The sequence below is a fragment of the Muntiacus reevesi genome, chromosome 10 (assembly GCF_963930625.1).
Source record: "Muntiacus reevesi chromosome 10, mMunRee1.1, whole genome shotgun sequence".
Taxonomy (NCBI): Eukaryota; Metazoa; Chordata; class Mammalia; order Artiodactyla; family Cervidae; genus Muntiacus; species Muntiacus reevesi.
In genome coordinates this window covers 29,941,425-29,964,058 of record NC_089258.1, presented here as the reverse complement: position 1 = coordinate 29,964,058, position 22,634 = coordinate 29,941,425, and the positions used below count along the sequence as shown (strand labels likewise).

Sequence of the window (22,634 nt, the reverse complement as noted above, 5' to 3'; positions counted from 1 at the left end):
CTGATAAAATATTAATCCAGTTATTAAAATATCTCCTCCTCCCCCACGATGAAGGAGTATATCCGAGAACAGCCCAGCACAAAGCTGCCTGACCCAGAAGTCATCCAGTTCTGTGTCTCCATCTTCAAATGCTCCAGGCTCCTGCTCCCCAGATGGCGTCGATCAGCAGTTCCTAGAGGACTTCCACAGGGTGACCACAGGGGGCATCGCCGAGGACTCCAGCCAGTACTACTGTGACAAGGTGGGGCGCGCAGGTGCTGTGGCTGAAGTGGGGCCAAGCCAGCCGGGCTACCCCTGTGGGGCCGCCTCTCGGGCAGTTAAGTGGTTTAGGACTCAAAGGAAATAGGTTATCACCAACCGCTGGAGAAAGAAGTTACGTAATTGGCGATTTTCTGACATTTTCCAGAACGATGGTGACGGCTACTTAGTCCTCATCCGCATCACACCAGATGAAGATGGGAAATTTGGATTTAATCTAAAGGTAATGTTGTGTGTAATTTATAAGGACGTGTGATGCTCTGAAGCACTCTTTAGATGATTTTTAAACTTCCATTACAAATGTGCCACAGACCTAAGGGTGTGTAGGAAAATTGGCTTGGCCTTCAGAATTGGGAGCTTTTCACCGGGGCCGTAGGAGTTGCCTCATACTGAGTGCCTACTCTAGGTACTTGTTTATATCCCCTTATTGAGGATGTAAAGGGGATCATTCATTTCCCCTTATAGAGTCCTTTTATTAAGTGGTGAAGTTGGTATTTCTAAACATTTCATAGATGCACTCTAAGGGCCTTCCCAGGTGGCTCAGTGGTAAGGAATCCGCCTGCCAATGCAGGAGACGCAAGAGATGCAGGTTCGATTCCTGGGTCAGGGAGATCCCCTGGAGGAGGACATGGCAACCCACTCCAGTATTCTTGCCTGGAGAATCCCATAGACAGAGGAGCCTGGAGAGCTACAGTCCATGGGGTCGCAAAGAGTTGGGACACGACTGGTTGAACACAAGGTTCAGAGAGGTGGCAACCCCTCAGCACTGCTAAGAGAGAACGAGAGAACAGGGATTCAGGTGCAGGGCCATAACTCCTCTGTTTCCCTCTAGGCCGGCTCTGCAAACTATGACCTACAGGCCCAATCCCATCTGTTCTTACAAATAAAGTTTTATTGGAACGCAGACACCCCATTCATTTACAAATGGTTTATGTCTCCTTTGGCATTTCGATGGCAGAGTTGCTCGAGTGCCCTCTGTCCCACAAAGCCACAATAAGCAGTATCTGGCCCTTCACAGAAAAGGTTTATCAGCCTTAGAGCAGAGTGAAGGCAGGTGATCTTCGCTGCCCACCCCGCAACTGCCATCATACACCCCTTTCTCTTACCCCATCAGCCCTGCTGACAGCCAGTTCTCAGAGGTCAAAAGCCCTCACAGTCTGGGGCCTTTCCACAGCTCCTCTCCTCCACCGTAAACTCCTCTCCCAGCAGCACTTATGGGCTGGGCTTTTAGAGTCTTTTTCCTGAGAATGTTTGCATTTTTTGAAAGGAGCTTGCTTTTTCCAAGTGTATCTTTAGTCCATGGATGGTGGGGATGGTGGTGGGAGGCTTCCGAGTGGCCTTCTGGTTGACCCACTAGATTCATAGCCTCTGGAACCTTATCATTCTAAAAGGTACCAACCCTTGGGAGTAGAATATATTTAAGTGAAAGTTGAACCCTCCCTTTGTGTCAGAGATATCTGCATGTCTTTGGTGCTGTGAACAACTCAAGTGGTTTTTAATCTACATGTTTACAGGGAGGAGTGGATCAAAAGATGCCTCTCGTGGTGTCAAGGATAAACCCAGAGTCACCTGTAAGTAAACATATTCTGTAATTTCCCAAGTCCATTTTCCTGTAAATGTAACAGATTTCTATTTCTGTGTCCTGTTTCTTTTTTACTGGCAGCCTAGAGTGTGTGTCAGTGCATGCGTAGAGATAGGAGGAAAGAATTTTCCAGAACCTTGCTGCTCAGTGTGGTCCCCGAGGCTGCAGCACCAGCATCCCTTGGGAAGCTTACTAGAAATGCAGATTCTCGTACCCCACTCCAGACCATCTGGACCAGAATCTGCATTTTTAACCAGATCCCCAGGTGATTGGGAGGCACATTAAAGTGTAGAAGTCCTGCTCGAAAGAAGGCAACTGGGGGCATAGTGTTTGCTGTTCCACAAGCTCTAAGTGGGCTCGTAGGCCTTATGCCTCTTCCCCCACCCCCACCCCCACCTCATCCTCAGCCCTCTGCCTGGGCCTCTAGGCATCTAGGGGATGATTTGCTATTTTTTTTAAGCATTGGAGCACCAAAGAGTCCCTGTACCTCCTAAGAAAGGGACCCGTTTGGGGGTTTTACTCTTAAGTACTCTTTAAGCTTGTCGTTTACTTTTTCTTACTGCTTATGGCCTCTCTGAGTTAAGAAACCTTTCGATCAGTTGCACGGCTTCTTGTCCATAACAGTTTGTGCCTTGGGGGTTATGCTTGCAAAGGCTCTCTCCATCACAAGATAGCTAGATACTTGCTTTTAGCTGACAAATCATTTTTTAACAACGCACCTGGAAAAACAGAAGGTAGAGGCAGTAGAATCATTCTGACATTACAGTAATAAGTGAAGCTTGGCTACCATAGAGAAATGGCCTCAGCACTTTTTTTCACTTTATTCTTAAATGTTTCATTCGTAATATAGGTTTTTGAGCAACACTTCTTTAAATCCCACCACTAGCTACCATGTCAACATAGCAGTGGCTGAAATAAAAATAAAGGCGGTAATGCCGGAGGGAGAAAGGCAGAACCTGGTCACGGTCTCCAGTGTCCAGGCTCAGAGAGCATCAGGTTCTCCCCTTGAGGATTATGTTATGGTAACGAAAGAAACTCGCTCTTGCCCTGCGTGCAGGCAGACACCTGCATTCCTAAGCTGAACGAAGGGGATCAAATCGTGCTAATCAACGGCCGGGACATCTCAGAACACACCCATGACCAAGTGGTGATGTTCATTAAAGCCAGCCGGGAGTCGCACACGCGGGAGCTGGCCCTGGTGATCAGGAGGAAAGGTAACAGCCCCCGAGGGAGAGGAGCCTTAGCGAAGAGGGCCTTCTCGGGCCTGTTCCTTGGTTTTGAGATGTTGTGCTCGTAGCCGACATCGGAAAATCAAGAACTTTCCCCTGATGGGGAGCAACCTGATGGCTGACTTCTCACTTGAAAAATGTGGAGATTTGGCCCCACAGGGCCCCGCCCCTCATGGCCAGTCTTCTGCAGGTAGGCAGCACCCCCCCCACCCCCACCTTTAATACAAGACATGACATTCCTCCCCCCTATTCCTTGCAAGTCCATCTCAGCCCACTTCATGCAGCCCTCTTAGCTGCCTGCCTCTGCCTGCATTTGCATTTTCAACCCTTTCTCAAAGGATCGGGTTATATTTCATTCATGTGCATTTGGTTTCGTTGGAGAGAGACTTTAGCAGAATGGGGCCGGAGCCTGGCTGCCTCAAAGCTGTTCTAAGTCTGCCTCCTCCTGGGTTACGGGGCCTTGAGCAGATTTCTTACCCAGTCTGTTTCAGTTTCCTCTAATGTAAAATGAGGATGACATAGTCGCTACCTCCCGGGGTCCATGACAAGATAAAATGAGGCTCACACTGGAAAGCGTCAAAGATGCTGCCCGGTTCTTGCTAGGCGTCGGAAGGGCATCCTCTGTTGAACATGGCTACTTTTAGTGTTGTTGTTACAAAGCAGGAAGCCCAGTCCTCGAATCCTCCTTCCCAGCTTTCAGACACTGAAGGTAAATGAAGCACGTAACTCGGGCCCTGACCCTGCATCTCCATCTGGACTCACAGTCATCGGCACAGCCCACACCCCCCACATACCCCTCTGTTCCTACTAAAACTCCCAGTGCCAGCGCTCATCCCACCTTCTCTGTGAGGGGTCCTCCCAAATCTCTCCAGCCCCCTAACCCAGCTCCTCCCACCACCCGTCTCACCAAACCCAGCTCCACCCTGGACACATAGTAGGGGTCACTGGTGACTGGCCGACCTCTGTGCAGCCCCAGTGAAGCGCCTGCGTGGTGCTAATTGCTTTACATAATTATCCTCTTCCATTCTCACAGTGATCTCATAAGGTTGGTATTCTTATCCCCGAATGAGGCCAACAGTCACAGAGAGGTTAAGTAAGTTGCTGTGAGTCTGATAAGGCCATGTGATGGTAGAGAAGGAAGGAGGCCAGCAGCTGGAAGCAAGCCTGCCCATCACGTGATGTGCCAGGTGACCTGCTGGCCCATAAAGGGCAGCGTCTTGGGGGGAGGGGGAGGGGAGTGGCATCAGAGCACTCTGGCCAGGCCGTGGTGGGCATCCTCCACCGACCCATGGCCTTGAGTTAGAGGTGAACTGACCAAGCTCTGTGGGGCGGGGGTGTGGACAGCACCAGACCCCATACCAGCTTCCTGGGAAAGCGCCTGTATGAAGGGAACTAATGCAGGGCACCTGAGAAGGAAAGAAGAATAACCAGGTCAGAGAAGGCAAAGGGAGAAGATGTGTTCTCTTCAATGATGTGTGTTCCCTTCCTCTTACCTCTGACAGAAGCCTCTTGAGTCCTGAACACCATCATTTAAGGCTAACCAGAAAGATTAGTATGTCATTTTGTATAATTAGCACATATTGAATCATTCAACGGGAAGTAGTATCTTTGGTGAAAATGATTACCATGTGCTTAATCATTTAATAAGATGTTTTAAACCGTCTGCATTCAGGTGTCAACAAGTGTAATTTGGGGGGAGGAAACCGATCCCCTGCGCATGGCTGGGCAACCCCGACGCCCCCTTTCTCGTCCACTGCAGCTGTCCATTCGTTTGCTGATATCAAATCTGAAGATGAACTGAACCAGCTCTTCCCAGAGGCCATCTTCCCCGTGTGTCCGGAGGGGGGCGACACGCTGGAGGGGTCCATGGAGCAGCTAAAGAAGGGCCTCGAAAGCGGGACGGTGCTGATCCAGTTTGAGGTAGGAGACCCCCAGGGCCTCGGTGGGCTGCCCGATGGCTGCAGGGCCCCCCAAGTCATCACCAGGCGGCCGGACTCATCGAGGGACCCCTGAGGGGCTCAGGGCCTCCGGGGGAAAGCCAGGGCGGGGCGGCTGGGGGCCACGGCCCATGCCTGAACTCTGCCTCCCCTTCCTGTTCTAGTAACGATCAGTAGTCATGGAGAAATGTGTCAGAAACCGAGGAGGTGGGACTCTGAGCATGTTTAGCTGCCAACACAAAAGCTCAGAACACTCGCAGTCAAAGGTGGTGGAGAGGCCGCGTGGGCGAGCGCAGAGGGCTGGCGGAGGAGCCGGGCCCTGACCCCACCAGGCACGCTGTAATTTGGAGCACTTGGTACCATCCCGTGAGGGCGCAGGGGCTAGGCTTCTCAAGTCCCCCGGAACCACGGGGACACGAGGGGAGATCAAAGTCAGACCCCGTCTTCCCTCCCCAGGAGAGACCTCTACTCGTGGGATTGAGGTTGTTGACCAAAGGCACACGCAGAGATTCTGCAAAATAAAGTAGGACTCGAGGAGACTGGGTTTTCAAGTCAGTTTTACTGACCACTAACAGAATATAAATAGAATGTATTTATCTTCCACATTTTTTAAAAGTGGTAGAAGACAGAGTAGTTCATGCAGTGAAAGATAACAGAAGAGATCAGAGAAAGCATAAAATAGGCCCATGAAAGACAGTTGATCATGACTAATGACAACATACACAGTCTGGATTCATGAATTAGCAGAGTCTCAGGTCAGATTGAAAAGCCGAAGTCTCCACTGCATTGTTTATTAGAAAGCCATATAAAGGGAAGAGTCACAGAAGCAAAACTAGGGAATTTGTCAAATGTTTATGATTGCATATTGATTTAGGAAAGCCTAAGTAATGTGAATATCAAACAAGAAAGATGCAAAGCAGAGAGTCTTGAGTGAGAGAGAGGTTTATTTTATAATGGGGTAAGGAATAGAATGTAAATAAAATATATTATTAGAGCAATGTGTATTGAACCACAGTAGGAAGTAAAACCCACAAGTGAAAGGTGAATTGACCCCACCCAAAAAATCAATAGGGGATTTGGAACTTAACAGCTTTGACAGATAATGTAGACAAAAAAATAAGTTGAAATCAGGATAAAAGGGCAGGAACAGTATGATTACTTAGATAGAACTGATGAACATATACTAAATATCTATTAATACAAAGATAAAAACTTTTTTCCAGTAGCCTGCAGGAGGCTAGGTAGGCTTAAGACTTTTAAAAGAAAAAAATTGTAGACTCTTTGCATTGCAGAAATCTGAAAATTGAGACAGACATTTTAAACACTAAAACTCACGTTTTTGGGCAGGAGGGTGATGTGTCTTGATTTTTTTTTTAACTTTTTATTTTATATTGAAATTTAGCCTATTAATAGTTGTAGTAGTTTCTTGTGCATAGCAAAGCGACTCAGCTTTAAACATGTATTAAACACTTCAAACAAGGAGCACTTAAAAGCCAGAACATACCAGTTTTATTCTGTTGGCAGGGAATTGGAAGGAAATGTCAAAGGGGAATGGCACTTTGGAGTCGTCCGTTCATTCATCCAGCGAGTGTGTATTAGGTATTTATCATGTGCCAAATGCTAGTCAGGAACACAGTCAGGGAAGGAGAAGGGGGGTTTCTGGCCCCAAGACGCTTACAGTCTTAATTTTGGCATATTGGTGGGGATGTATCATGAGTCCCAGAAGCAGCTAAAGGCCAAGGTTTCATCCTACGTATGTTCTGTAGGAACTGGAGGTGAGAGGTTTCCAGGAGGCCCTCTAGGATAAGATGTAGCATGAAGTGTGGAGGGGAGGGTATCCCAGGATGGTCGCAGACGAAGCTCATGGGGTCAGGTAGGCAAACCATCCTCCCTGAGGTGAGCAACACTCCGGGAGTCCTGGGCGACGTCTCCCGGTGACGGAAGCTCTTCGCCCAGGCGGAACCAGGCCTCTTCGATCAGACTGTCCCCAAGGAGGCGCTGTGGGCTCTCGGTGAGGAAAAAGGTGGCGCCTGGCTTCAACCGTGCCCCGGAAAATCCCCTCCCCTCTTGGTGTTTTCCACGTTGGACTCCCCTAGGAGGTTTTCCTTGAGGAATAATGTTCACTGAAATTCATTAGGAAGGTGATAAATGCTTTAGCAGGAAGCACCCACCTGTCCCCCTGTGGTTTTCAGCAGAGTATTTCCCACAGGGTGACACCCTGACCGCCTGTGTGGGTCTCGCCGGAGGAGATTGTTAAACAGCCTCAGCCCAGAGCTACTCCATCAGCGCTGGGAGGGCGCCTGGGGACCGGTCCTTAACAAGGTCACCAGGAGGCCTTGATGCAGAAGCTGATCCTAAGGGTGGGAGAGTAAGATCGTGCGAGAACCACGGCCCCACCGCTGCCCATCCTAAGCCCTGCCTTTAGAGCCTATAATCGGACTACAGCAGAAATAAGAAATGGAGAACATGGGATTTTTAGAATTAAATTCTTGTATGCACACATTTCATTCATTTAATCAAGACATTTCCTAGAAATTAAGTAGGAAAACCCTCTTTTTAAATAAATTAACTTTTTCAGCGCTCCAAAATGTGGAACAAATAACAGCAGAGCTGTTCTTTGACGGAGCCAGTGGGATCCACGGAGCCCCGCCTTTCAGTCTCTGCACGTTGCCCACTAAGGAATCCTAGGCTGTGAAATGCAATTTAACAACCACTGCTCCAGCTGGGGGAAGAGGTCTTACACAGCTGCTGAAGGAGGGGAATACCAGAGGAAGCAAAGGAAACCTTGAATGTGCCTTTCCCACACGCCCAGGGCTCTATCGGCATCATCCCCCAGTAGCCCACTGGAGGAGCTGTCATTATCACTGTTGTATAAGTGGTTTAATTTATACAGTTTGTTTAAATTGAATAATTTATACAGTTTGTATGATGAAGAATCAGAGTCTTGGGGAGGTTCTCTCACAGTAAATGGCACAGCCTGATTTGAGCCCAGGAAGGTTAAACTCACAGAACTTGTTCTCTTAACAGCTGTAGAACCTTTATGTAGTTATATGCGTGTGCGCTCAATTGCTCAGTCCTGTCTGACTCTGCAACCCCATGGACTGTAGCCCTGCCATGCTCCTCTGTCTATGGGATTTTCCAGGCAGGAATACTAGAGTGGGTTGCCATTTCCTCTTCCCGAAAATCTTCCTGACCCAGGGATCAAACCAGTGTTTCTGCATGGGCAGGCAGATTCATATTACCACTGAGCCACCTGGGAATCCCCTTATATAATTGCTGTTTCCACATGAGAGTTGTTAGAATAGCATGACATCAGAGCTAAGAAAGATCTGAAATGCTGTCTAGCCACATGGAGTTGAGGAGACTTTAAATCCTGACTCTACCACTTGCTTCCTGTGTGACCTCAGGCACGTCCCTTAACCCCTGTGGCCTCTACTTCCCCATCTGTAAATTGGGTATTTCATGACTAGTTGTTGTTTTTTTAAAAAAACTTATTTTGTGTTGAGGAATAGCCGATTAACAGTGTTGTGATGGTTTCAGGTCAACAGTGAAGGGACAGACCCATTTGGAATGGACAGGTACACACTGCCGTGTCTAAAGCGGATAACCAGCAGGGACCTACTGAATAGCACATAGAACTCTGCTCAATGTTATGTGGCAGCCTGGATGCGAGGGGGGTTTGGGGGAGAATGGAAACATGTATATGTGTGCCTGACTCCCTTCAGTGTTCACCTGAAACTGTCATGGGCTAGTTGTAAGGGTTAAGAGGAGATAAATACTTAATGTGTTGTCTGCCACATGGTCAGGGCGCAATAAAAAGTAACAGCTATTATCATGTGTAAATAAAGTCTAAAGAACCCGCCCCATCCATACAAGAAGTGGGAACCAGTGCTGTCTGACTCCCGACTATTGGCTATTCTGTTTCCCCACCTGCTTCTCTTCCGGTGCCGCCAGAACGTGGCAGCTTGACTGTTGGAGGCTGTGTCTGAAAGCAGGAAGCAGGGCCTGGTTCCTAGCAGGTGCCCTTCCACCCTCTCCCTGGCATAAAGGACCTGCCCGGGGGGATCTCGGCTGTGGATGGAATCCCTTTTGCAATGATAACAGGCTGGTTTTCAGAACAGCTTGCTTTGAAGCATTTTTCATTAATGGAATTCCCCTGTTCCTCCCGTGGCTTTCCGTAAACAATTACAAATGTGTTCCAGAAAGCGTTTGGTTCCAGCTGTAGTAAAATCACACTTAATAATTAGCATTTCTATAGCACTTTGGAATCCACCAAGTGTGTCTCACATATGTTGTCCCAGTTGACTGTCTCGGCAGTTCTGTGAGACAGATATGGGCAGAATTATTGGGATCACTCCTTTTGTAAGTGGAGAGAACAGGGCTCTGTGGCTGCAGGACTCTCCCAGGGCCACCCTGCTGCTCAGAGATAGAGCTGGGGTTAGCATCAGTGTTGAAAGCCCATTGTCAGAACTCCCCAGGGGTGACCCAGTTCTCCACCAGCCTCCATCGGGAGCTCTTGTCTTCAGGAGTCATGCAGTGTGAGCCATTCCTTGTGACCCATTTGCCAGCATTGATCACCAGCCTCAAACTGCCTCAATTCTGTGCGCGGCCGAGGCACAGCATTCCTCTGTCTCTCACGTAAAGGAGCCAAGACTTGGGGTTCACAAGTCCCAAATTTATTACCACCTCTAGGACACTTTCCTCCCCTAAGGAACTCATTGACTCAGACCCAGGGTCCTTCCTTCCTGAGTAACCTGTGGCTCATTTCATGCTTTTTCCCCTAAGTTGAGCTTTCTATGTAGGCAAGGGAGAGGGAATGCATTCAGTATAGTCAACCCTGGATAACAGCTAAGTGATGATGCGAACTGTCCTTTGAAAACCAACTTCCCAGCACACGAAGGCCCCTCGTGCCCATCCTCACGAAGTGGCCTTGCACCCTCTTTGGAGATTTGTGGGATGAAATTAATAGAAAAATGAGAAACATCTGTCCTCCCACCTCCCAGGACTGATGAGTTGGAGGAGTATCTACAGAGCTCCATCAAAGGTCATGCCAGACTTGGAAACCCCTGCCTCTCCCACATCAGCATCTTCCCTCTTTACCAAAACCAGATGCCATCTTTTTATCTCCTCTGACCACTGTTTTTCCTGAACCTGCTCCTACATCATCCATTAGAAGAAACATCCATTACTGTCAAAACAGGTGACTTACTACTTGCTGGTTGCTCTGATCATTGTAAAGTTGATTTGGAAGGACAGAAACAGCTGAAGACTTAACACCTGTAGGTATACCTTCAAGATTGAAACTCACACCAAAAAGCTTTTTTTGATTTTCCAGATTTTTGTTCTAAGAAAGGCAAACATTATCAAGTATAACATCTATGGAATACAAGGAACAGACTGTGGGCTTTGGAGTGAACACATGGGTAGCCTTTACCTTTCAAGTGCCAGGGACCCAGTTAAAGCAGTTGCCACCCCAGCTCATTGTCAAGGATTTCCTTGTGAAAGAATAAGAATCTTGTAAGAACGCTTGAGTTTGCCAGCACTGGGACCTGCATTTGGGACTGGGATCTGAAGTAGCACTCTTGAAAGTCCCCAGATGGCCAGCAACAGCGTCAGTTCATTTCGCCAAACCTTTACAGGAAGGTAGGAAGAGATTCTTGAGTCCCCCCAAGGCAGTGTCCTGGCCCTCTGACCAGGTCAGGTACGGGAACGATGAAAGTCCCCAGTGTGGGTGAGCTCTTATGAGCGGAGAAGTGTTCTTATGTCTGCAAAGTGGAGAATCACCTCTCAAGGCCTTCATGAAAAGGGGCCACCCTTAGCCTAGTTACCTGCCGCTAAGCCACCTCTCATCATTTTGTTCAGAGCGGCAGACCCCGTCATTCTGCTACACATTTTTATTGCGCACGCTGGCCTAGGGCGTGGGGACCACAGTTTAGCGCTTGGGACAGAAAGCGCAGTGTGTGACTGGAAAGGCACTGCCCTGCATCGGACCCTGGGTCATTGCCAAGGGCAGGAGAGGGAGTCTCTTTCCACCGTTTGCTCTCCTTGCCCGTTGTCCCTTCAACTCCCTTCTCTTCTTGGTCTTTTCCTTTTTTCTTCCTCCTCCTCGGGTTGTCAGCCTTCAGGAATTCCGGCGGGAATTCCCTCTTGGTCTGGGGGTACAGTTGATGGGGCGCTTGCTTCCACGTGCACAGGCTTGCCAGCGTGTACTGGATGGAGCCAAGTAGGGGTCCAGGGCCTTTACCTGAGGGGTGTGAGCAGGTTTCACATCTTTGGTTGGACCAGAAGTCTGAGGAGCTCAGCGTCATATCCTGATGCGCTCTCTCTTTCTGCTTTTAGATGATCTTTTCAAAAGAGAAATGTTTAAACTGGAAAACTGATATCTTATCCAGCCCACGGAAACCACGCTGGTCTTCTCCAGCCCCCAGTGTTCAGTTTTCTGTCTTTGAAGGCCAGAGCCAGTGATGCGATACTTTAAATACAGCTGTTCCGTAGCAAACCCTCTCGGCTGATCTTATAATTCACCCTCAGTTTCACAACTGCTCAGAACTAGACCCTGGTGGCTCAGATGGTAAAGAATCTGCCTGCAATGCAGGATCCTCAGGCTTGATCCCTGGCTCAGGAAGAGCCCTGGAGAAGGGAATGGCAACCCACCACAGTATTCTTGCCTGGAGAATTCCATTGACAGAGGAGCCCGGCGGGCTACAGTCCATGGGGTTGCAAAGAGTCAGACATGACTGAGCAACTAACACATAGAACTACACCCTGATAATGATGAGAACAAAGCACTTGAGGACATAATAATTAAGATTTTAATAAATAAGTGGTCTTACAACCCTCCCTGCCTATGACCTTCCTCAGCCTCCTGACTGCTCTCATTTTAGGGCAGAATTGAAGGGATCTTAACGACTGGCAGTTCTTGCCCGCTTCGCATACCTTTAGCCCAAGAATGAACAAAACAAACTGTCTGTCCAATGAGTAGTTCTTGAAAGAGCCGTGTCTCAAGTTCTGCCTAATAGTCTTCACCTCATTTTCTCCCATCCCTGATTCTTCCAGAAAGACATACCTGTGTTTCCAACACATCACTGTCCACTCTGGACCACTCTTCCTCTGGGCAGTGTGTTCACACCCAGCCTGCCACACAGCTTGCAAAGTCTGGAGAAGAGTCAGTAAATTAAAAGAACTGGAAAATCAACTGCTAACTCCTTCAGAAACTAAGTGTGTGAATAGGACTGAAGCAATCCAGTGGGAAGAGCGTTCAGTATTAGCCTTGGCAAGGCAGGCATAAAAATGAGTGCATCGTCAATCCTTCTAAAGGCCAAAAAAACCCCAAAAACTTAGCTTTGCTCACCCAAGTTTTTGTAAAAAATTTTTTAGTTTTATATGTAAATTTCTTTTGTTGTAGCTCTTTTTCTTACTTAATTTGAATTTTTAAAAATTCACATTGTAATGATTCAAGTAATTCGGAAATCTCCTTTAGCTTCTTTCTGTTATAATTAACAAATAACAATTTGATGTGTATCCTTGAGTACTTGTTCTATTGCTCATGCAAATATATTTTATACACACATGTATATAAGTGCACATACATACGTTGTACGCACATTGTGCATATACTGCTATGTGTAGAAATGGGATCATCACTATGTTATTCTGCCACTTCCTTTTTTCACTTAAATAGATGAGTGGATACCCTTTTAAATCTGTACTTTTAGTCCGTCTTATTCTATATGCACGTAATTTGTGGTATGACTGTCATAATTTAAGTTGACACTTCTCCCTATTAGGAAATATTCGGGCTGTTTCCAGATGTCTACTAATAAGAAAACATCCTGATGCAGATAAATTTCTTTGATATGTATCTTTATGCACTTCTGTCAAGTAAAGCCCAGGGTGTGCACATTTAAAGTTTTACAGATAGTTCTATAGTACTTTATTTTTTTATTTTGCTTTAATACTCTATAATCTTATCAGCACTTACTTACTGCTGAGATACTTCATAAACTTGTGGCAGTTAAAGCCCTTTGCTAGATCTATGCTTTTCCACTAAACCATCTCAAGTTGACTACATTTACATTTTTGCTATTTGGAAAAGAAAAACTTCCTGCCTCCAGGTTAGTATTACTGATTATATTCACTCAATTAGATTTCACTTCTATGAAGTTCGTTAGAACCAAAATGACATTTAGGGGAATTGACTGACTCAAATATTCTCCTTCTCCCGGAATCAAACCAAAACTTCTAATAAATCACGAATGTATTTCTAGAAGGAGCCTGGAGAGTCCATTAAAGCTCATAGACATCTAAGAAGTTGCTCAGGGGCTACTTGATTGTTAGGAGCTGAAATTGTAAAGATGATTAATATTTGAGCTTAGGGAAATACCGGAAATTCTGACCATTTGGTAAATGTATGAGACATAATTATCATTACCAAAAATCTCTCTGCTAATTGCCTCTTGTGCAGTTTGTTTGTTTAATAAAATAACTAAATGGAGTAAAAAATGAAACAGACCAACAAAGCTGGTTTATAAAATAAAAAATATAAAATATGCAAAAATATACAGGGAAAGACATTATTCTGTGTCGCTATTCAGACTGCAAGCTGGCTGCAATTTGGCAAACTAACCAATCTCATATTCCCCTGTAGGACAACTCCTATATATATATATACATATGTGTGTGTGTGTATATATATCCTCAAAAATATGCTTTAATTCAGTAATTCTCTTCCGGGGAATATTTGATAGTAAAAAATTAAAAACAGTTTAATCAAGAAGTGGGATGAAAGTTAAACTTTGAAAATTTATAGATTGTTGAGTCAGCTGGAATCACGTATATAGAGAATATTTGAAGTATTTAAATGACACAGGAAATTAGACATTATATAATAAGTACGAGAAACAGCCTTCAAAATTATGGTGATAGTTCCCAGAACACTTCTTGTGAGACATGAGATCCTCAATGGCCAAGTTAGCTTGAGAAACGCTCTAATCAGAATTAAATAAACTTATGCACTGCAGGACTTGCCATGTTAGAGGTTCATAGAATATAAGATGACTTATAGTATTACCTAAATTTCCTTGACCTTGAAACTTATTTCAAGCACCACCTGATATAGTTTTTTCCAGAATAGTTGGGTTCCATAGAACATAATATAGGAAGTGCTAATTTATGTTGTCTCATGTTTTGTTTTTAAAAAAGTAATGTATCTGTGTATTATGTGTAGTTACACATATAATTGCATACACTTGTATACAGATGTGCATGAAAAACATAAAATAGATGAAAAGGGACATCTCAGAGTTGTGAAGTTACTGATAATCTTTTTTGTTTATATTAGTCTGAATTTGTCAAATTTTCTGCAAAAAGTCACTTCCAACACTGGGGAAAAAAAAAACTTTTAGAATTCCCACAAAGTTAACTAAAACCACTGGTGAATATTGTTTCACACTCTAGTTTGAAATGGCAGATACAGTTGTATAGAAAAGAGAACTCAAAAGGGCAGGAGGAAACTTTGGGAAGGAATAGATGTGTCTTTGGGCTTCTCTGGTGGCCCAGCTAGTAAAGAGCCCATCTGCTAATGCAGGAGACGAGACTCGGGTTCCATCCCTGGATCAGGAAGATCCCCTGGAGAAGGAAATGGCAACCAGCTCCAGTATTCTTCCCTGGAAAATCCCATGGACAGAGGAGCCTGGCAGGCTACAGTCCATAGGGTTGCAAGAGTCAGACACGACTTGGCGCTATCTTTCTTTCTTTTTCAAAGAGGAAAGCTCAAGCATTAGAGTCAGATCTGAGTTCAGCCTCTCATTTGTAATCTTGAGCCAAGCTTTTCATCTCTGCCTCTTGCTTGCAAAGTAAGAATACTATTAATACCTTTCCTAGAGCTGTTGTTAACATGACGTCAGGTACAGTACAACTGTGTCTAATACGTGCTTCTAGATATGCAGTGAGGGTTTTAACTGAATTTTTGCCAGTGATTGCATGTATAGGGACATACCTCCTTAAAGGAATATTTAATTGAAGTTTACTATGTATTGAAATAAATGTTTTTGCTGTGGAGGTATACTTCTGAAATGATGAATGAAAATGCTCTTGTTCTTGGCAAAGAACGTGGTTCACTCCATTAAATTGGAGGTAAATGTTTTTAGACTAATGTAAATGATTTCTATTTAATTTTTAGTCAGAACTCTTTTTTTTCCTCTACTTGCTTTTAGCTCTTGTCAAATAATTGTCATGAAGGTGAAGTTTTACTTACTGTGATCCATTATCTGTGACTCACACGCCTTCCTATGACTTTTTTCCCCCAAGAGTCTCATGTTAAAAAAAAAAATCCATATATATTGAAGAATTTAGTCAGTTTCTCATGGGGTTGTAGAATTTCTTACTGGTAAGATTTTTCTCTTAATATATAAAATCACTATTAAATGTTAAGATTTTGCTGCTGTGAATGGTAAACTTTACTGTTAGAGTATGTTTTCACACTCTTCATAGCTGTGTTTTGCAATTTTTTTTTTTTTTTCACTTCCCTGTTTGTCATATAGCAACTCTATAGAAAGAAGCCCGGTTTGGCCATCACGTTTGCAAAGCTGCCTCAAAATCTAGACAAAAACCGATATAAAGATGTACTGCCTTGTGAGTATCTGGCATGAATGCCTCCTCCCCCCACACACACTGAGATAATGTTTCCCTTTTTAAAACAGATTGTCTGGTATTCTGGAAAGACTCGCAGTGTGTCTGTAAACACCACCGTCTTTATTGCAGCCATTTCAAACTCGGAACAGTTGGGGAATAGTGTTTATGCTAATGAGGCGAGGGCTGCAGATGGGCCGGGAACTGAACCCTTGTTTACTTGGGGTGGTAAAAATAACACTCTGAATAATCAGTAAATTTCTTCCTCCTCCACAGATGACACCACCCGGGTATTGTTGCAGGGAAACGAAGATTACATTAATGCGAGTTATGTGAATGTAAGTTAGAATTCCGGATCATGAGAAAAAGCACATTAATCTTTGTAACAAGCATGACAGCGACATGTGTGGTGCTTTGCAGTCTGCGAACTGCTTTCCTATTCACTGTCTTGTCTCAGCACCGCAGCAGCCATTGAGGGAAGGCAGGATAGTCTCATTATGCAGAGGATGACACTGAGGTTCAGAGAGATTAAATCATCTGAAAAGTCGTAAAGCTAACAGAAGATGAGACCTAAACTCAGCCTTCTGTCCTCAACTGCTGACCTATAGGTGTTTTGTTTGGCCATTGGTACATTTGTAACTTTCTGTGTTTTTCCCTCCCATCTGATTACTATACACCCTGCCTAAAAATAAAAATAAAACCACCTTTGGGCATATAGCCCAAAAACAAGAGGTAAAAAATTTCAACTTGTTGTGGGGAAAGTATTCATTTCACTCTGAAAATGCATCTTGGGCAGCCTGGCCTCTCTGAACCTCAGCCTCTTCACCTAAACCAGGGCTCAGCACACTTATTTCTGTCAAGGGCTAGACCGTAAATATTTTGGTCTCTGCAAGCCAAGAGACAAAATTGAGGATATTATTAGGTATTTATATACCATTTCAAATGCAACCATGCAAAAATATCAAAAAACATTGTTAGCTCGCAGTTCAGCATTTAAATTTGGCCCTCAGCGCACTGTTTAGCTGATCTAAATAAACAGAGGACTTCTCAAGTTCTCAGATTATAGCATGATGTCAATAACTACCAGCAAGAATGGGTCTGATCAGTGATTCTGCTCATTCCAAAGCATCTGTGAGATTCATTGACCCTCACTTTCAGCATTTCTGGTGTCCTGTGATTAGAGCACTGAAATGGTGGGGGTGGTAAGACCATGCACCTCAGGGGTGGGGAGTGGCTAAGACCAGGGCTGAGAAAGCCATTAACCAAGCCACGAATTAGGCACCTCCGTTTACTATCCCCACCTAAGAATGAGTCAATCACTGTGCTGTCCAAGCTCAGCCAGTTCTGAGTGTTCTTTTACAGAAAACACTTAGTTTAAGGACTTCACTGCTAGTTTAGTGGTTGAGAGTCTGGCTTCCAATACAGGAGACGCAGGTTCAACCCCTGGTCAGGAAACCAGGATCCCACATGCCAACTAATAAGCCCACACACTCCAGATCCTGCATACCACAACTAAGACCGGACACAGACAAATAAATAATTAAAAATTAAAAAAAAAAAAGAAAAGACTTAGTTTAGAAGTAAAAGCAGAGCAGGGTAGGAGAGGGATACTGATGACAGTTGCACTTATTTTAACGTTAATCAGCTCCGACAGTAACTGTGTGAGGTGGTGATGTGTTCAAGAACTTGACTCTGATCATCATTTTACAGTGTATATGTATATCAAACCATCATGTTGCATACCTTAAATATACATCTTTTTTATTTGTCATTTATACCTCAATGAAGCTGGGGAGAAAAATTGATCAACTGAGTGGCACAAACATTGGCAGCCATGCAGAAAGCCAAGTGTAACAGTAGTTGGTGGCATAAGCCTGTGTGGTTTATGCGTCAGAGAAAATATTTTGATAGAAAACCCTGCATAGGAACAGTTATGGGCATGAGGATTGGCATGAGTTGCTGAAAATGCAGATTCCCAATTTTGATTATATTTAGGATACAGCAGAGAAGGTCATTTAAACTCTTTTTCATCTTGTAGGTCCACTTCTGATTATCACCTATTGACTAGCACATAGTTTTATCCTGAGTAGCTAGCATTATTGTCAAACACCTTTGAAGCGTTTTCTAAAGTAGCCTGTTCTTTGATCATGCTTATTGCTCCAAACTTGGTAGAACTGTTCTGGTGTGCTGACAGTCACCAGCTCAAAGAGCGTGAGCTCCAGTTCCCTGTCCATCTTGCTGCAGTAACAGGTTCTAATGCCTGAACCATCTCTTGCCAGATGGAAATTCCCGCTGCTCACCTTGTGAACAAGTACATTGCCGCTCAGGGACCCCTGCCACATACCTGTGCACAGTTTTGGCAAGTGGTCTGGGATCAGAAGTTATCGCTCATCGTCATGTTGACGACTCTGACCGAGCGAGGCCGGGTAAGTGGCTTGATTTCCAGACAGGTGCGTGTCACTCTGTGCTCTGCCGGAACATGAACTTGAGAGCTGGGAAAGGCCTTACTGAAGTGTCCCCCAGTCCAGCCCCCTTTGCGACCCGCGAATCTGTACAGAGCTCCTGATGGACAGCTCCAGGGATGAGAAACTCCGCCCTCCTCCTTCCCACTTGCTGGCCTTTCCGAGCTAAGCAATGATCAGGCAGCCCCTTCCATTCCTGCCTTGGATCTGTTACAGCAGGCTGGAAGGCGCTTCCCCTTGCCTCACCTGCCCCAGAACTCCTGTGTTAGCTGTGATCTCACCCACCCAGGACATGTGCTGGTCCTCAGAAGAGCAGTGTAAGGGCCAGGTTCACAGTGGAATACAAAGTAGGAGAAATTACCTCTGTCAGTCTCTGCTTGTGTTACAGCAAAACCTGATGCCAAAACAAACAAACAAAAGGCTAAGAAGGGCTTAATTAGGACAGCGATGGCATCATGCTCTGTTCAGCCTGATGTGTGTTTCAGAGGATCAGATCGCTGACCATGTAACTGAAGTCAGTGTGCAAGGAGTACTGTGTAGCATGAGTTCTCTAACTTCTGTGTGCATCTAGATAGCTTCATGATGAAATGTTCATCCAGAAACACATTCAAAAATCAAATATAAATTCATATTTAAGGGATCTATGTGCCACTTCTTCCCAGGCCTGTCCTCGGTGTGTAGTTCAGAATGCCAGACGGATCTGTGCCAGAAGTCAGTGTACAGAATCGGAATGGATCGCATGTTTGAGGATATCAGTCTTCCCTCTCACCCCAAAAATCAGGATTCCTGCTAATTCTGGAGAGCCTTGTGGATTTCACCTAGGCTGTCCCAGACACATGGCTTCCCACCTTGGCTAAAACACTTCCAGGGTCCATCCGTGGGTTATTCAGCTCTGATTTAAAAAAAAAAAAAAATCCCTCTTCATAATGAACTGAAATCCACAGCACTTTGAACCCCACTGCACCAGCTTCTCTTGCCTGGAAGACACAGTAATAAGCGACCCCTCTCTTCCATGCAACGCCCTTTCGGATATCTGAAGATAATCTTGGACCGCCCTTAAGTGGTTGGTCAGCAGAAATTGTCTGGTCTTTGTCTCAGTGTTGCTGTGGGGTCAGTCTCCCCACTTTGTCCTCATGCACTTGACTGCTGAGACCTACACTGCGGCGTACTGGGGGGCTCTGGAGCCAGACGCTGTGGGTTCAGAACAGGTTCTTCTGGAGCGAGCTACAAATACTTAACCTGTCTGACCCTCAGCTTCCATGTTCGTAAGCTGCAGTTAGTAGTGCCGTCTCAGAGGGTTTGTGGAGACTGAGACAATATATATGGAAAGCTTAGAGAGCTGTCTGTTGCAGGTGTCTGGCAAACATTACGCTGTTGTGTGTGTGTCCATCATTACCATCCCTGGGGGGATTTGCAATCAGATCTGGCTTTTTGTTCCCCTCATGCTCCATGGGCTTCCCATCTGTCATTGTTCATGTCAGCCCTCACTCTTGGCTTCTTGTCGCTCATAGTGTTGATCAGAATCGCTTCACATAAATCACTGTTTAAAAATATAAAGGCCCTCAAAAGACGATCAGAAGATCCTTCTGGGATGCTGGGAGTCAGCGGCGTTGCGGACACTCTTTGGGGAGCAGTTGCTGACTCTCCCAGCTCTGCTTCCAGCCCTGGTTGTCTCTGCATCCAGTTTGTCTCATTACTGTGAGAATTCTCAGAGGCTTTGCTGAAATCACAAGGCAGCAGGTCTGTGGCATCCCTTAGTCTGGGAGTCTTGTTTTTTGCCTGTTTTTAATCTTTGTTGCTATTCTGCTTCTCTGGGCCTGTGTGTGATTTTCTGGTCTTGTTTTGGAAAGGCAGTGAAGTCACTGGGACCTTTTTTGAACTTCATAATGCCAGCTGGCTCACAGTCCCATCCTGTGCTCTCTTTGTTTCTGGATCACCTGCACCTGTCTTGTTCTCTGGTGTCCTGAGTAAGAGGGCAGAGCCCAGGGCCACGCTTCCTGCGTTCATATGCCTCCTCTGTTACTCCCTACCTGTGCGGTTTAGGAAACTGGCAGAACCTCTGCATGAAATGGAATGCTAATAATACCTGTTGTGGATTTGTGAGGCTTCCCAGGTGGCGCTAGTGATAAAGAACCTGCCTGCCAATGCAGGAGATGTAAGAGACACAGGTTCAATCCCTGAGTCAGGAAGATTCCCCTGGAGGAGGGCATGGCAACCCACTCCAGGATTCTTGCCTGGAGAAGCCCATGGACAGAAGAGTCTGGCGGGCTACAGTCCGTGGGGTTGCAAAGAATCATACAGGACTGAAGCAATTGAGCATGCATGCGCACATTGTGCCTTTGTGAGGCAATCGAATGAGTTAATACAGTCAGCCTTCTTGGAAAAGTACTTGGCACACAATACATATCATACAGATGTTGGTTAGCAGTAACAGTAGTTTGGGTACCACCTTAATTGTTGCCGGGACTACATATATTTTACTGCAGTATTTATTATTTTTATTCAAATTGACTCATCTTTCCTTGCTTTAAAAATTTTCTTTGAAAGATACGTCTTAACTGGAAGCTCAGTATCATTTGCCATAAAGGAGGGCGGGTATGTGTAAAAATGCAAAAGACACAGGGCAATATATTAAAGTCTAAATAAATATTCTTGGCTTCCAGGCTCTTAACCCAAGGCCTGCTTGCCCACACCTTTGCTTGCTCTTTCCTAAAAAGAGAGTTAAAGTACTAAGGAGATAATGTTAAAGCTATCCTAGGTCCAAATTGAGACACTCTTCATGGCATATGTGGAAAAAAACAGTTTCCCACCATGTGGGTCTATGCAGTTTAATACTCCTAGTGAAGTGTGAAGTTGCTCAGTCATGTCCGACTCTTTGCAACCCCACGGACTCTAGCCCACCAGGTTCCTCCATCCATGGGATTTTCCAGGCGAGAGTACTGGAGTGGGGTGCCATTGCCTTCTCCAGGGGATCTTCCCGACCCAGGGATCGAAGCTGGGTCTCCCGGATTGTAGGCAGACGCTTTACCGTCTGAGCCACCAGGGAAGTTTGTTTAATACTCCTGACCTCCTACCAAGCCCACACTCTGCAGGCCTTGATCTGGACCGTTCTGGCATCTTATAGATACAAGACAGCGTGTTTATGGCCTTGCTGTCGCCAGAATCTCCCCATATGAAACTGTGCCGTGTTTGTGTATCTGTTCTGTGACTCCGGCGGTGGGGGAGGGGGGCGCTGCTGAACGCTCCAGGTTTTCTCAGAAACTGCCCGTGGAGGGGCCACTGCCCGAGCTCACGAGGTCTCCAGCGACGCTGCCTCCCTCAGAGCCGACACCTGAACCCACAGGGCAACCGGGCACTTTCTCCTCACCTGTGTCGGGCCGCTCTTGCCTCTCCTGTTGTCTCGGCCCTTCCCAGCTGCAAGGCCGTTGTTCTCCATGGAGTCAGGGAGCGCCAGCAGGCGAGGCTGGTGACAGATGATCTGCCCTGACGGCAGCCCCTTCTCCCCTTCCTTCTGCCCGCCCCAGCATGGGAGAAAAGGCCCTTTCTTTCATCCAGAAGGCCTCACTTCCTCCAGCTGCTCTCGAGAGTCCTGCCCCCCCCCCGCTCTGTCCTGATTGGAGTCCGCTCGGAACCTGAGCTCCTCCGAGGTCTCCGTGTGACCCTTGGGCGGGGGTGGGGGGGTGGCGGTGTTTGTTTCCCAGCCCTTTCTTCCTAATCGAACCCCTTCCGGCTGGTTCCTTCAGGTTCCTGCATTAGAGATCTCCATCTCCTGTGAGTCAGAGCATTCCTGTCGCCATCTCTGGCCCCAGGAACTGACTTCTGTTGTTTATGGGTGGCTGGAAGCCTGTTCTTCTCAAATCCAGGCTACTACGTGTTTCTTCCCTCTCCTGTTACAGACACTCAGCTGACCTGAGCCTTTTGTCCCAAGGTCCCTTATCTGGTCGCCGCCACCGTCCCTGAGTTCCTCCAGATTAGGAGTCAGTCCTCCCGGGTCAGCAGTGCTGTCCCCTGATTTCCTGAGAGATGAGGTTCTCAGCGTGTCCTGTTTGCTCTCTCCCTGGTTCTGCGTTTAGCAGAGTGGCCTCCCCGTGGGCATGTGGCTGGTGGGATCTTCCTCTCCGCTTGGGACCTTCTCTAACGTCAAGTACACGGAGCCTCCCCCAGAGGCTGGGGGTCTGGGAGGCACTCCCACCGCAGGCTCGCCTTCATTGCCTTCTCTTTTCATTGCCACCCAAAACGTTTTCCATTATGTTCTCCGTTCATGGTCCATTGTTTCCTCCAAGAGGAAACAGACCTATAGAGAATGGTCTTGCCATTGAAACAGACATCTACATATGCCCCACTTCCTGTGTGGAGGGCAGGACGCAAGCAGATTCCATCTCTGAGCCTCAGTTTACTCTTGTGCAAAACAGAGGCAGTGACATTATGTACCTCACGTGGTTGTTTTGAGCCCCAGATAAAATAATGTCCGTAAAAAGCACCATTTAGTGCTTAGCATATACCGATCAAAAGAAAACAGGTATTAGAGACTTCCCTG

The 22,634-nt window shown here is 46.1% G+C and overlaps 1 protein-coding gene across 8 annotated transcripts in view; it reads left to right on the top strand.

Moving 5' to 3' along the window:
• The window catches only part of PTPN3 (protein tyrosine phosphatase non-receptor type 3), a 113,649-nt gene that overhangs the window by 80,765 nt on the left and 10,250 nt on the right, over positions 1–22,634 (top strand). For all 8 annotated transcript variants that reach the window (XM_065946827.1, XM_065946824.1, XM_065946825.1 and 5 more), the window contains 8 exons: positions 55–241; positions 407–481; positions 1,773–1,829; positions 2,898–3,054; positions 4,829–4,989; positions 15,548–15,638; positions 15,912–15,973; positions 17,915–18,061. In XM_065946827.1, coding sequence (XP_065802899.1) covers positions 55–241; positions 407–481; positions 1,773–1,829; positions 2,898–3,054; positions 4,829–4,989; positions 15,548–15,638; positions 15,912–15,973; positions 17,915–18,061 — 937 coding nt within the window. The remainder of the gene's footprint in view (positions 1–54; positions 242–406; positions 482–1,772; positions 1,830–2,897; positions 3,055–4,828; positions 4,990–15,547; positions 15,639–15,911; positions 15,974–17,914; positions 18,062–22,634) is intronic.